Source organism: Procambarus clarkii, chromosome 69 (genome assembly GCF_040958095.1).
Source record: "Procambarus clarkii isolate CNS0578487 chromosome 69, FALCON_Pclarkii_2.0, whole genome shotgun sequence".
In the NCBI taxonomy this organism is placed as follows: domain Eukaryota; kingdom Metazoa; phylum Arthropoda; class Malacostraca; order Decapoda; family Cambaridae; genus Procambarus; species Procambarus clarkii.
This window is the reverse complement of record NC_091218.1, coordinates 19,998,338-20,012,099: the sequence shown is the minus strand read 5'-3', so window position 1 is coordinate 20,012,099 and position 13,762 is coordinate 19,998,338. Positions and strand designations below refer to the sequence as shown.

The window sequence follows — 13,762 nt, the reverse complement described above, 5'->3', positions numbered from 1 at the left end:
CTTTCCATTTCTCCATTTTATTTGGTGAATCTGTCTTTGCTTCACTTTGGTTTTGCTTTGTTTAGTCTTCTAGTGGACTGCCTTCCTTCAATTTCTGGCATTATTGATGCAAAGGTAAACGCTATCATGGCTGAATTTTTATGGAGAGCCCATCTACCTGGCATTCCAGGCTGGATTGAGCTTATCTTCAGTGATCCCTTTGTGTTTTTATTACCTCTACAAGTACTGCTTGAAAAGCTCCCTATGACACTAGTGCTAAGTGTGTAATGCTTATTACTATGACAATACAAGTACACAATATGGTAATTTTAGATATATTTTTGATATAGTTTAATTACAGTGGTTGATGTTAGAATGGCATGACAACATCGTGATAAGATTCTGATAATGGTGGAGAAGGTGAGCAATGGAAACATGATTGTACATGGTATGTCCGTCAGTTTTATTACTGCTGGCAATTTCAAATGCAAATGGCAATTACTGCTGGCAGTTCCCTAGTGAGTGACTGCTGATGCTGTGATTTTGACAAGCCTTATATTCCCCTTCACCTGACTACTACAGACCCAGGTTGCTCGTAAATTGACTGATGGGGAAACGTGCCAGGTATCTGTCTGATGTCATTAGTATTTCATGGAACTCCTGGGAATATGTTGCAAATATTATTATTAAATTATTATGCAGTTATTATTATGCAGTAAATGGAATTATTGGGGTAATTTAGGTAGCTGCTATAGAATTTGTTATGGCTGCTCAAGTATTCGCAACCTTGCTACCATGATCCTTATTTAGAGGAAGAGTAGATCTTATCTTGGTGTCAACTGAATGACACTGCTCAGAACGGGGCTTTCCATATTCACTCAGAATAGTACTTTTTGTGATCTTATCCTAATATTTTATTTAACACGTATAAGTCACATCAGTAATGTTTAATTTTTGCTTGTTCAGTTCCATATATACACACACATGAGCATTGATTTTCATAAAATCTACAAGTCACTAAATCACACTAAAAAAATGGCTATAATTCAGTTATTATAAGTTATAATAAGCATTTGCCTCTTGACTACAATTTATATAGAGAAAACAGTATAGTCAATATACAGTAAAGTGTAGAACCGTACTCACATTTTCTCTAAAAAGCTCTGGGTACATGCCATGAACTAAGTGCAAGGCAAACATGAGGCGATCTTCCTTAAAGAGGGAACGACTAATGTAACTATACACCAGGTCAATTAAAGCTCTCTGAAGAGACTTTATGCGCTGATCTGTGTTGCTTCCATCCTGCAAGCAATATTATATGCATTAAATAAAGTTCATTAACATTATAAAGTGGTGGTCAATATTTAATATCATTAATTAGTTGTTAAAAGTTATATGCAACAAATAATTTTAGTGCTTAACTCATTCCCTATAATGAATTCTTTTAAGAGATGCAGGCATTTTACTTTTAAGTGACAAATAATTTGTTTCTACAAGGTATTGCTACCTATAGCAATACAGTATCTTATAAATAACATTGAAAAATATATTAAATTTTTAACTGCATGACACATTTTTTTCACCAGTATGCTGGTGAAATAATTAAATTAAATAGTTTTTGATAAAGATAAAATGTTAAAAATCTGGTACAGTTGTACAGATAATTCTCACCTGAGGTGTTTGTAAAGCTTTGTGGAAAAGGTTATGGAAAGCATTGAGACTGAAACGATACATATTATTAAGTTTTGACAGGTCTGATATGACGAAGTAGAGATTCGAAGCAGCCTGTGACAGAGGTAAATATGCTTTCCGTTCATTCTCAAGAGATTCTTGGAGAGATCCCGACTCTTTCAGTGAAGATTCAATAGTGGCAGAACTAGATTTAGCTTGCTCTAATGATGCCAGCAGTTCCTGAAAAATAATAAAATAATATAACTATCACCTAAAATATATTCTGTATTATACATTGAGAATAAGTTTTGACAAGGATATCCTGTTTATTCACAACACAAACCATATTCTTCTAAACAAAATGTTAAACTATACTACAGTAATACAGATACTGTATTAGATTTTTGCCACACACACATCTATATAAACGAGTGTCTGTTCAAAGTAGGAGGCCAGATACTTGGTGCTAGCCTCGCTAAACTTTCACCTGTGAAACATGGGAGGGCATGAGTGTGTTATAGGACAGTTGGAATTGACCCAAGTGCCGTGCATTTTCATTAGCAACTTCAATGTAGATTTTGTGTAATTTATGATTTTCTCCCCCAACTGTGATTTTCATGAAGTGTGAAATAAAATATAACATGTTTCCGTAAACTTTCATGCTTAATACCACCATACAGTCCTTTCATGGTTTACTAAAAAACAAATGGCGGTGGTAAATTTATTCGGGTAAGGGGGAAGAAAGGTGGAGGGGGGAGATAAGGGAGGGAGAAAGGTGGAAAGTTGTGGGAGATTGGGAAAGAGGGGAGATGTAGGGGGAGAACATGGGCATGTATGGGGGAGAAGGGAATGTTGGGGGAAGAGGGATGTTGGGGGAAGAGGAGAGGAGCAGGGAAATGTTGGGGGAGAATTATTAGAGAGGGAGAATAAGATTAGAGAGATGCAAGAGGTGTAGACTGGACAAATGGGGGAGACCTTTGACAAGCTTCCAATCCCTGTTGAGGCCACTAGTTAGTGGCCCTCAGGTAAATTGGGAAAGAGGGGAGTGGAGGAGGAAGAGAGAGACCTGGGCTCAGCTGGGCACCCCATCTAGTTACACACAAAAGTAAATACAGTATGAGAATATAAAGTGAAATGTATTTGGCAAAAGAACAAAATTACTAGATATGGTAAATAAAAAGTTATTCTTCTAACCTTGTTTTCCAGGATATTGCCTTGTGATTCAGCAAGAGTTGTCAAGAGATGATCTTCCAAAGTTACTAACTGTATTTTCAGGTCTTCTTCTTGCCTCAGGAGATCGGTTCTCCGCACCTCCAGTTCAGGCTTCTCCACCTGCAGTGTTGCTGCTAACAGCTGTTAACACACAAATTTGTATTATTACTTCTTCTCTATTTCTAACTATGAATATTGTACCACCTCTTCCAACAATAATTGCAAGATATTTCTAAAGAATTCTGCCTAAAAAAATATCTACCATTTAAATCTTTATGTAAGACATAACTGAGAATTTTGTATTCTCTCACAACAATGCTTATCTTATGAAATAAGGTCCACTCATTAAAAGTGCTTACCTATCATTAACTGTAGGAGAGAGATCTAACTCTTTATGCCCTGCCTCATAGCCGTTCATACCTGGTGCGTGAATTACCCTTATCAAAGTTAATATTTTCATCATATTTAATTTTAAAGTTGTGGATGGAACTGGCTTCAGCAACCTCTTCCTTTACTGCATTTCACTTGCTGACCACCAGTAGAGAGAACAAGATCTTTCTTACATCTCCATCTCAATTGCATGTCCAGCTTCCACCGATGTCCCCTTGACCTATTTTTAATTTGAATAGGCTCCCTTTATTTACTTTATTTCCTCAAGATCATGTACATAGTTATTATATCTCATCTGCTTTTTCTCTCCTCTAAGGTTGTGCAAGTGAGGTTTTTCAACCTGTCTTAATAGTTTAGGCTATTCAGTTCTGGTACTAATCTAGTTGCAAACCTCTGAACTTACTCAACTTTATGTTCAGAGATTTGCAACTTTCTCAACGAAATTAGATGAAAATAAGCTGTTGGTGACACCAAAGCAAGTCGACGGTCCAAGCGACAATGTTGTGAAGCGACTTATACAAGATATATTGTTGCGTACAGGTTATATTGACTTAGGTTTGGATAGGTTAGGTTTTGTTAGGTTGGGTAGGTTGGTTAGGTTAGGTAGGTACAGGAGGCTGATATGTCAGCAAATACTCTTTAGACAACAATGTGTCTTGGATAAGTCGCTCCACAACATTGTCGCTTGGACTGTCGACTTGCTTTGGCGTCACCAGCAGCTTATTTTCGTCTAATTTCATTACGAAATGATACTTTTTCAGAGTAAAAATATGTTTTTCCATGTTCTACACTCGGCACCAATATTATAATGAGTAAATACATCTTTATTCATTACTAGCATAATGCCAGGAAGCTTTGAGTGGCTGTGGGTAGCTTTGGGTAATTAGATGGACCCCCACTGTAGTCCTATGAGACTTGCAATCACTACTGTATTGTTGTTACTCTAATATTTCACAAATAATTGAAGGTTTTTAATAACTCCTCTGATGCATCTGTATATATGTATGCATGTAAGTGGCATCCAAGGAAACTTAGGATTAGGCAAGATTAAATATTTAAATCAGAGTTTAACATAGTTTAATTTGTGCCGTAAATTTTACCTGTCCTGTTAATCCAGCACGTGTAGTGGTGAAATTTACCGATGTAAGGATCGACATAACATTAGGTGGTAGTTCTGGAGAAGGACTACGAGTTACCAAGAACAAGCGGAAGTTTTCATTGTAGTCAAGTGTTTTCTCTCCAAGTTGAACAACATAACGAGGACCTGAAAATAGCTTTTGCTTTAAACTACAGAATACTTTGGTCATGTATGCAAAAGTATCAGCATTTACACTCAACCCTTAAAAATTCCCCCCCTCCCCCATATAACCGATTCCTCTAAATAATGGAGCAAATCTCCTCACTGGAGCTACCTGAAATTCAGGGCCAAAACCATCTGACAACAGGATACAAGGTCTTGCATAACATCTGCGTGAAGGGGCTGTTTTCACTGTCAATAGTGTAGTTCTAACCAGCAAGGAGATGAGCAGTGGCTGCAGGGAAAAAGTTTTAAACAGAGGAACACTGTGAATAAGACTTATTCAATAGGGTCTGTGAGGAATTATACCAGAAGGGTTACCAGTGTGAGCTGAGGTTCAATTTATATTATTACATGGCATACCAGTTTCAGGCGGGGTGGGAGATGTTGCTGAATGAGTCAGACTTTGGGGCTTGCTTGTACTGTAATAAGAAGTAATAAGAAAGAACTAGATTCTTGGCATGCAAATACACAGACTGGCAGAGCCCAAACCTAATGGTCATCAAGACAGGCCTAGACCAAACACACAAATGATGCAGCAGGGTTGCAAAGCCCAAGCCAACTAGAAAACAACTGACGAGTCCAACACTCAAGGAAGGACCACAAAATGGCAAGTTGGAAGCCCAATGGGAAAAACCTAACCTATTATCATAAGGGAGTAGGAATGAGTTAAAACATGACCAACAGGACCAGGAACACCACCCCAGGAAAGCCCCAGAAACCACAGGCAAACCCGAGTGATAAAGGGACAAGCAAAGGTCGGAAAAGGAAAGTGAGGAACCCTAAGAAGTTGGAACGCCTATTAGGACTGCCAAGCCTCGTAAGAAAACTGGAAGAATGAAGGGTGTCTGCAGTGTACTGTATGAACAAGCATGCATCCCCTAGCATACCCCAGAACAAACACAAAACCTCCGACCCATAGGGTCCTGAAGAGTAGTTAACAAGTCAAGCTCTACCCAGGGCATGGCTCTGCACTCTGGTGGCCAGGCATCTCTGGTGCAAATTTTTAAATCCACCAGAGAAACCAATATGTCATTAGAGGAGTAATGCTAAATGGGTACTTGGGGAAGGTTTGCTCTAAACACACGCAACTTGTATCACAGATTAGAACAAGACAATGCAAGAAGCGAGGTGTGTAAACACATGCTTGTGAGCAAAGCCTAGGAATGATATGGAGCCGGTCGGCCGAGCGGACAGCACGCTGGACTTGTGATCCTGTGGTCCTGGGTTCGATCCCAGGCGCCGGCAAGAAACAATGGGCAGAGTTTCTTTCACCTTATGCCCCTGTTACCTAGCAGTAAAATAGGTACCTGGGTGTTAGTCAGCTGTCACGGGCTGCTTCCTGTGGGTGGAGGCCTGGTCGAGGACCGGGCCGCGGGGACACTAAAAAAAAAGCCCCGAAATCATCTCAAGATAACCTCAAGATATACAAGCAAATGACCCCCCCCCCCTTCCCACAGGACAAACTCCAAAGGATGGCCTTCACATATGGAAAAGAAGTGGAACTTGCCATGGACCAGTGACTCGAGAAGGTCAGAAGGCTCTGACATCAGCTAACAGGACTGACACATTGCTGGCCAGAAAGTGGGAACTCCTGAGAAGCCACCTGTTGGTGGCTTTGTGCACTAAAGGGTTTGAGCTCAGTTTTGAGTTAAACCATTTGGATCTGTGTGAATCATTTGTAAAGTTTGTTAGCTGTTTCATTGCTTCATTTATGTGAACCTTGCAGTTGTTTGTATTGCTTCACTGACTTTCTGGATCATCATCCTGGTGTAGATGATTGCAACGATCCCCAGCTACAGCTACTTGCACCTCTGTGAGGTGGTAGGGCCAGGTTCTGGCTCTGGTTGGACAACAGGGCTTGTATGTCCGATATAATTCGGTTGGAAAAGCCATTGCAGAAAGATAGCTTCAAGGAGCCACTGGGGCTTCCCCAGAAGCTACTAAGTCAAAGAACAGATAAAAAATACGTAGGGGGTAGAAGAAAGGGTTAGTTGAAAAGTATTAAAATAACAGGGCTGTTGGATTTAGGGAAGATTTGTCATTGGTAGCCCTAATTTATGATGATAATGAGAAATATGGCGTGTAGTTTTGTTATTGTGCTCTACTTCACTAGATTAAAACACAAAGGTAATACTGCATTAACAAACTCTGTGCTATTAAAGGTGAAGACAAATCTCAACTAAATGAAAGAAAAGTATACAAGAAAAGAAAAAACACACACGTGCACCAAGTGGAATCAGAATGTCTTCTCAGACGACTGTAGGAGATCAAAGCGCACCTTGACTGATAAGTTCTCCTCTGAGCAGTGGGAAGAGAAGTGGCTCCACCTTATCCACTTCCTGGATAATGAGGGTCTTCCCAAACCTGACTCATAATGTGTAACATATCAATAAGTGTTTCATAACAAAAATATTGTAAAGAATATATAATACAAGAAAGATATCCTACAGAAAATTATCATTATATATTATCAAGATTATGGCAAAAAAACGAAGTACAGTACTATATGTCACTGAAACTGGGTTCAAATAGCCAGTAACAATGAACAATAGTTTATTTGCTCCCAAGACTTGTCAATCTACAGGAAATGCTTGCCTCACAGCTAGTTCAAGTGTTGTTGCAAACTTTGGATCTTGCTGTGATGTTGCCTCAACGGTAGCGTCTCGAAGATGTTGATGAAGCCAAGCAGTAGCACGGGACGATGGGTCAATCAACAAAGGCTTCATCCCGCACTGCACAAAAGAAAATGAACTGTAACTTTATAAAGTTTTCTAAAGGCTAGAAACTTAAAATTTGCACAATGTTACAATTATCTCTCTTCATTATTGCTAATCATTGAAGAGCAAAGAGACATCCAAGGTATACACTTGGCACCCTAGATATTGTATACCTGTACCATCTTTCAACTGATAAATGTCACAGAGTACTGTAATTTCAAATACAATAAACTCAGTTACATTCCTGTTGTAACTCAAAATTTAACAAAGGTGTTAGGAATTTAACTTCTACACATTATATTGTTGAAGGGAACACAAATTATTAACAATCAGAAGTACAAGAAGTACAGTTTTTGAGAAGTACAAAGTTGAGAGAAGTCTTTATTTGTAGATACTAATTTTGGTGTAAGGGCTTTATCAAGTGATGCAGAGAACCACATGGGTAGCATTCATATATGAAACAATAGTGGAGTGAGCAAAGTGATGAATGTGTGGTGAGGTGATGGATTAAGCAAATTTACAATTTATATTTTATAACTTTTAATTTAGCCAATGGGGTAGCAATGATGAATTCTACTTGACTGTGTTTGATGGTGTTAAAGCATTTGATAGGTGCAGATTCTATATATAGTTTTCTTCTTTGAAGATTAAATGCTACCATTATGAAATCTATGCCATAACACCACCAGAATCAGACCACCACCAGAATCAGACCACCATCACAACACAACCATCCTCCTCTTATACTAGCCTTAATTCATCACAATGCCTATGGTGATTTTTGCAACTTTCAAACTAATGGTCCAGGATGGACAGAAACGTCGTCATTCCTTCATTTTCTGATGTGTGGTTTAGAAATCGTACAGTACAGTATCTCTCTTAGATCCAATGAAGCTCTTAAGGGCAAAATATTATCTACTAATAAAGTGTACATTCATCTTAGTGTTTCTGTACAATATATAGTGTTTAAGTAGTGAACCATGCAACATGAAAATCATTAGCAGCTTAGCCCATGAATGGAAGACAATGCATATACAGTAACTGAAAACCTGCAAGATGAGTGCCTAATGTCTGAAATTAATGTGACAAATTTAAAAAATACATCACAAAATTTTTTTAATAATTATTTGCAAAACTTGGGAATACAATATTAAATAATCACTTAAGCGAGTTGAACCCATTTCTGCTAAATACAACAGCATAACTATAAAGCATTACATATCTGTCATTACCAATCACATTTAGTTCTTCCCTAAAATAAGCCTGCTGTGTCTGATACAAGGCTCATGAAACTATTAAGGATGACATTCTGGCACTGGTGTCACTGAAAACGTTTAGGTACTCCCACAAAGTCTTTATAGCTGTTAGGGAGAGACTGATCACTCAATCCAACCCAAGCATATCAAAGTCCCATTTTTGGCATAAATGTAATGGTCAACAAGAGAGACGCGATAATTGCTTGTTTGTCTGCCTGGCTACTTACACCTCTATCACCAGGTGGCAGCACCATGCTCACCTCAAAGTTCCAGAACCCAGAGCTATTCACATTGGTCCCCTTGGCTCTGGTCAGGTGTCCCAACCTGCTTTGGTTTCCACTCTTCTCCTTTCACGCTTTCTTCTGTAGGCTCTGTATGAAAGATGCTAGGTTCTTTGCTAACCTTTATGTATGAGTTTCAGGCCATTTTAGGTCACTGTCACAGGATAGATGGCAGAGGGTTTTAATTCAACCCCTTAGAGGCTCTCTGTATCCCAAATCTTAGGATTTTAGGTGTGTTGTGTAATATTTACCAATTCTGTCAAATGGCCTCTCACTGTAGTTTCCTGCTGTCATTCTTCTCATGACTTTTCTAGGCGTGGAGGCTTATGCCCAATGCCAAAACTTCGTATTTGTCTCCATTCTTCGAGATTTCTTCCACACTCGCTCTTCTGCTCTTTTAGTGCCTGCCTGATTGCTCAATAAGGTTCTGGTTTCTTTTATATTAAATTTTGAATCTCAGCTTTGTGTTTTGTAGTTTTGTTATGGAAGCCTTCTCGGCAAAATAGTTTCAGGGAGCCACTTAGTGGCTCCCCCAGAGAAAACATGTTTAATAAGTATGAAACATCTGTGTTTGGCCAAAAGCCTGTTGCCTATTTCTAACTTTTCTCATTAGATGTAAAACTCCAGTTTTATAAGATGTTGTACAACCAGGTACAAAGTATCACAAGTGATAAATATGATGTGCAATATTGCAGGAATTAAGGTCAAACATGATAAGAGAAACAAAATCTAAAAAGGTATGAAGTTGAGTAAGTCAATAGAATCACAAGGAAAATGTTTTGAAGCAACAATCCTTCTACTACAGTACATGCATAATGGATTAAAGGCAGGTGAAGACTAGCTCACGTGAAAGGTGGCAACACCAGTCAGTTGCTGAATATAAAGTATTTCAGGTGCTGCTTGTGGATAATTGGATTTTATGTACAACAGAAACATAGTTTAAAGCTACAACATGAAAATAAATGAAAATGCAAGTCGAAGTTGGTGGCTCATTTTGATGTGTAATGCTTTCATATATATAAATTTGCTTACACAGTACTGTAAAAGCAGACACTGAAACAGGGTTGCATTTTGTTCAGATTTATTTACAGTAAAACCCAGTAATACGTGCTGGCAGAATATGTAAGTCTTTAATACTAGTTACAAATTAAAGCTATAATGTGGCAATCTCTATACGCAAATTCACCACAAAAAAAAATTCCAAACGAGCAACATTGTGAGAAAGTTTAAATAATAAAAAGTATTATAGTCCTGTATATATAGTAAACAGTACGGATGTACTATGCAGGGTATATGGGGATTCACATAGTGGCCAAAGTACAATAAAGCTGGATGGTAAAGTGGAAGTTCAGCAAGCTTCAAAGGCACATACAGGTAATGCAAGTAAAGACTTGGATGGTAAGAGGGAAGAAATAGGATGTTGGGTGTGGTGAAACACCCCTTTCTGAGTTGGTCGCTCTAATGCTTCCTGAGCCAGAACCATTATAGTTCAACAGGGACTCTTTATTTACTGTTTCACTCTCTTTGGCCTTATTCCCCACCACAAGTATGTTTACAAATGAGCTTGTCAAGGAAAATGAGGGAAGGGAGACAGTGGCTAGCCTAACTCAAGTTACCACAGAGGAACTAGGTTGCAGTTATATAGAAAAAGAGCAATATTCTGAACACTCAGTGCAAGCAATTACTGATTACAAATTAGCAATTAAAAAGTATTGCTTTGTAGTTTGTATAATCATAAGTCGGTGTCTCAGTGGTGGCTTGAGTTAGATGTACCACTGTCTCCCCTGCCTCCTCTCCTTGAAGTCACCATTTGCAATGACATTTGTCCCAGTGACAGACAAGGTCAATGAGATGCAAGCAGAATATGTCCTTGATGGACAATAATGCCTCTGGCTCAGTCCGACAATGTCTTCAGCTCAAAATAAAAAATGTTAATTCGGATACAAATTCTGTCCCGTTTTCAGACATTTCTACGGAGCACAGTATTTATACCCTACATTATTTATCATTAATTATTTTCTGCATCTTTGGACAAAAGTCCTACATATCACTATCAGCTTGAAGAAAGAGGACAGAACCATCATTGAGCAGGTGAGAAGCTTAGAGAGGTATCTTACAAACAAGTTAAGGAAGCTTATATACTAATTAGCATATGCTAACTTGTTTTAAAAGTGTGAAATAATCAGTAACATGTGAAGACCTTAGGAACACAAACTGCTTATTACCAGGGTTTTACTGCAATAATTAATTTTTATGTTTTTGGAAATGCAGTTACGTAAACATACATAAACATTAACAGTTTTAAATTAAACTAAGGACAAGTTTAGGAATAATGTATAAATACAGTACATATAATAAAAGAATGTGGATATCTCTGAGATGACCTACTTCCATTATTTTTTCCAATCTGAATTGGCAAATTTTTCCAAGATTATCTGACATTTAGCTAATCTTAGAGCTTTCTTTTTTCACTTCCATTCCTAGGAGAAGAATCAATACAATCTACAGGCTACATAGAGTACAGTAATAAGGGAAAGATCGTGCCATCACTGATGTATTGAGACCAGATGTCAGACGCTGGTTACTACACAGGTGTAACTCATCCCTCTCGTACAAGTGGGGATCAGATCAAAAGAACCACTTGTCAATGAGAATGAGAAAAGAGCATTGTTTAAACCCAGATAAAAGCAATGACTCTCTTCAAAAGGTCAAGTACAAACTCCAGCCACAACAAGAATGGGAATGAACCAATCAAAGCTATTAAGTAACAATATTCCCTCACAATTATTAAAAACCAATGAAGTTATCAGAACCTAATTTCCAGATATAGTAATTTATTCACTGGCTTATCCAAGTAAGTAATTATCAAAAGAAGGCACCAAACCGGGAAGGCACCGACTTATCCAATAAATCTTTACAAGAAAGAAATGTACACTGCTCATCTGAAATATTAATTACTTTAAGTAGAGAAGGCACATATTTAATTTGCTGGATAATGCTGATGTAGTTCATACCTTGCTATATAGCCTTTAATAGTTCTCTGATTATCTTGGTGGTTGCCATCTTCATATGGAAAACAATTACACTAAAAAATCACGAGATAAAAATATATAACAAAACAGATCTTTGAATGAGGTTTGTGCCTTGTGACAGCTTTCAACAACAATGTGCTTTCTATATGGCTATGAAATTTATCTTTCTGTCTTACCTGTAACTATATGCACCTCGTATCAGAGCCATATTTACTCATTAACAAGGGCAATATGTTTACAAATGGAGCAAATGAAATAAAGAAAGGATATTGTACTAAATATTTCTTCCTCTTTAGTACTAGTATTGATAATTTTTTTTAATGTACTATAGGTTGTATTTGACATTTTCACTTACATAATTGAATACAATTATTATTAACAAATGAATCATGTTTACTGAATTTTAATTGAACTGCTTTAGAAAAAATAGTCAGAAGACTCCATGTAACATGTTAATTTATATCAGGCCAATTCCTGAGTTATCTATCTTGGTTGCCCTTTTAGGTAAGATTTTGTAATCAATGGAGGAGCGAATCTTGCAGTCAGTCAGTCAGGGTAACGTTCTATATACCAGAGACAAAAAACTCTTCAGAGTTCCCAGCAAAGTCATACAGGGACTAGGAAACACTGAGATTGTCCAGCTAAAGTGAGCTGTAGAAAGCTCAAAATTCATAAACTCAAAGCATTTAAGTCCTGAGCTAAGAAGTGCTTGAACAAGTTACAGTACTATTTAAGCACTTTTTATTTAGCTGTCTGCTCATCCATTACCAGGTGGCAACACTTGAGCCACAAGACAGTCCATTTATCATGCCACATCAAATTAAATTCTGCCTTCATAACAGAAGGGCAGGCATATTGTACGACTGGACGTGGACTATATTCTACCTTGTGACAGGAGGGGTATACTGCTCAACAAGCCAACATGTAGTTTGTTACAGCTCTTCTTCTTACTCTCAAGGTTACTAAGGAAGATGTGTAAACACATTGTATTCACCTAGTTGTCTTTGCAGGGGTTGAGCTTTGCTCTTTCGGCCCGCCTCTCAACTTGTGTGTGTGTGTAGAAGAAATCCCAGGCCCTCTCCAGGTGTGCTCCAGGTAACCTAGAATGTCACCCATCACTTATTTACTCTCCCACTGACAACAGAATCTTACCCTAGGGGACAACCGAGTGAGTCTGCCAAGAAATGCACTCTTCATATACTGTACATCAACATGTTATTACAATATACATATATATATATATAGTGTATATCATATACAGGAAAGACTGGCATATATAATATAAATTTAAACATGAAAGACTAGTTCTAAATAGTTCTAAATATATCCATGGGATATATTTATTCAGTATAAGAATAACAACAAGGTAGCAAAGTTAGGAACTATTAAAGATAGTCTCACTGGACAGTAATCAATATAAATGGTAAATATACCAGAGTAGCAAAATATATCCTCGTTAATAAGCAAATATAGCATTATACATCAATGCATTATAGACCTTTCTTACCCCTGCCGGTTGTGTTGTCATCTAAAGATAAAACATGAAGATATATATTAAAAGAAAGCAATATGACAAGATATTATAGTCCTAATATATATATACAGTACTGTATATACATTATCATTAGCATAAACCTATGTAATAAAATTTTTTAAACGATAAGAACTTTAATAATAAGAAATATCAGTAAAGCAGATACAAAAATGGCCCTTTTTCAGTTTTGATTTGATCAGTGATTCCCAAGCTCCCCTGCCTTGTACAGAGAGCCAGATTCTGGTCCTGGCTCCCAGTAGGCTTGCTCGGGGCTCACAGGCCTGGTGTGATTTCCTAAGGCTCGGCAGCCCCGGTGTTATAGCTCGGAGGGCTAATGAGAAGGCCCTCCTAGAAATAGGTTACAAAAACTGCCACCAAGTGGCTTTAAAC

The 13,762-nt window shown here is 37.8% G+C and overlaps 1 protein-coding gene across 6 annotated transcripts in view; it reads right to left on the bottom strand.

Annotated features, from left to right (window-relative positions):
- The window catches only part of btv (dynein cytoplasmic heavy chain beethoven), a 103,963-nt gene that overhangs the window by 28,373 nt on the left and 61,828 nt on the right, over positions 1–13,762 (bottom strand). For 5 of the 6 annotated variants that reach the window (XR_011224025.1, XR_011224026.1, XR_011224024.1 and 2 more), the window contains exons 52-58: positions 13,346–13,366; positions 7,148–7,284; positions 6,831–6,916; positions 4,353–4,516; positions 2,845–3,003; positions 1,651–1,890; positions 1,126–1,281 (exon numbers count right to left, since the gene is read on the bottom strand). Coding sequence is in view for 2 of the 6 variants with exons in the window: in XM_045765047.2 (XP_045621003.2) it covers positions 1,126–1,281; positions 1,651–1,890; positions 2,845–3,003; positions 4,353–4,516; positions 6,831–6,916; positions 7,148–7,284; positions 13,346–13,366 (963 nt within the window). In the remaining 4 variants the exon portion in view is untranslated. The remainder of the gene's footprint in view (positions 1–1,125; positions 1,282–1,650; positions 1,891–2,844; positions 3,004–4,352; positions 4,517–6,830; positions 6,917–7,147; positions 7,285–13,345; positions 13,367–13,762) is intronic. The other variant, XM_045765048.2, reaches the window with a different exon arrangement.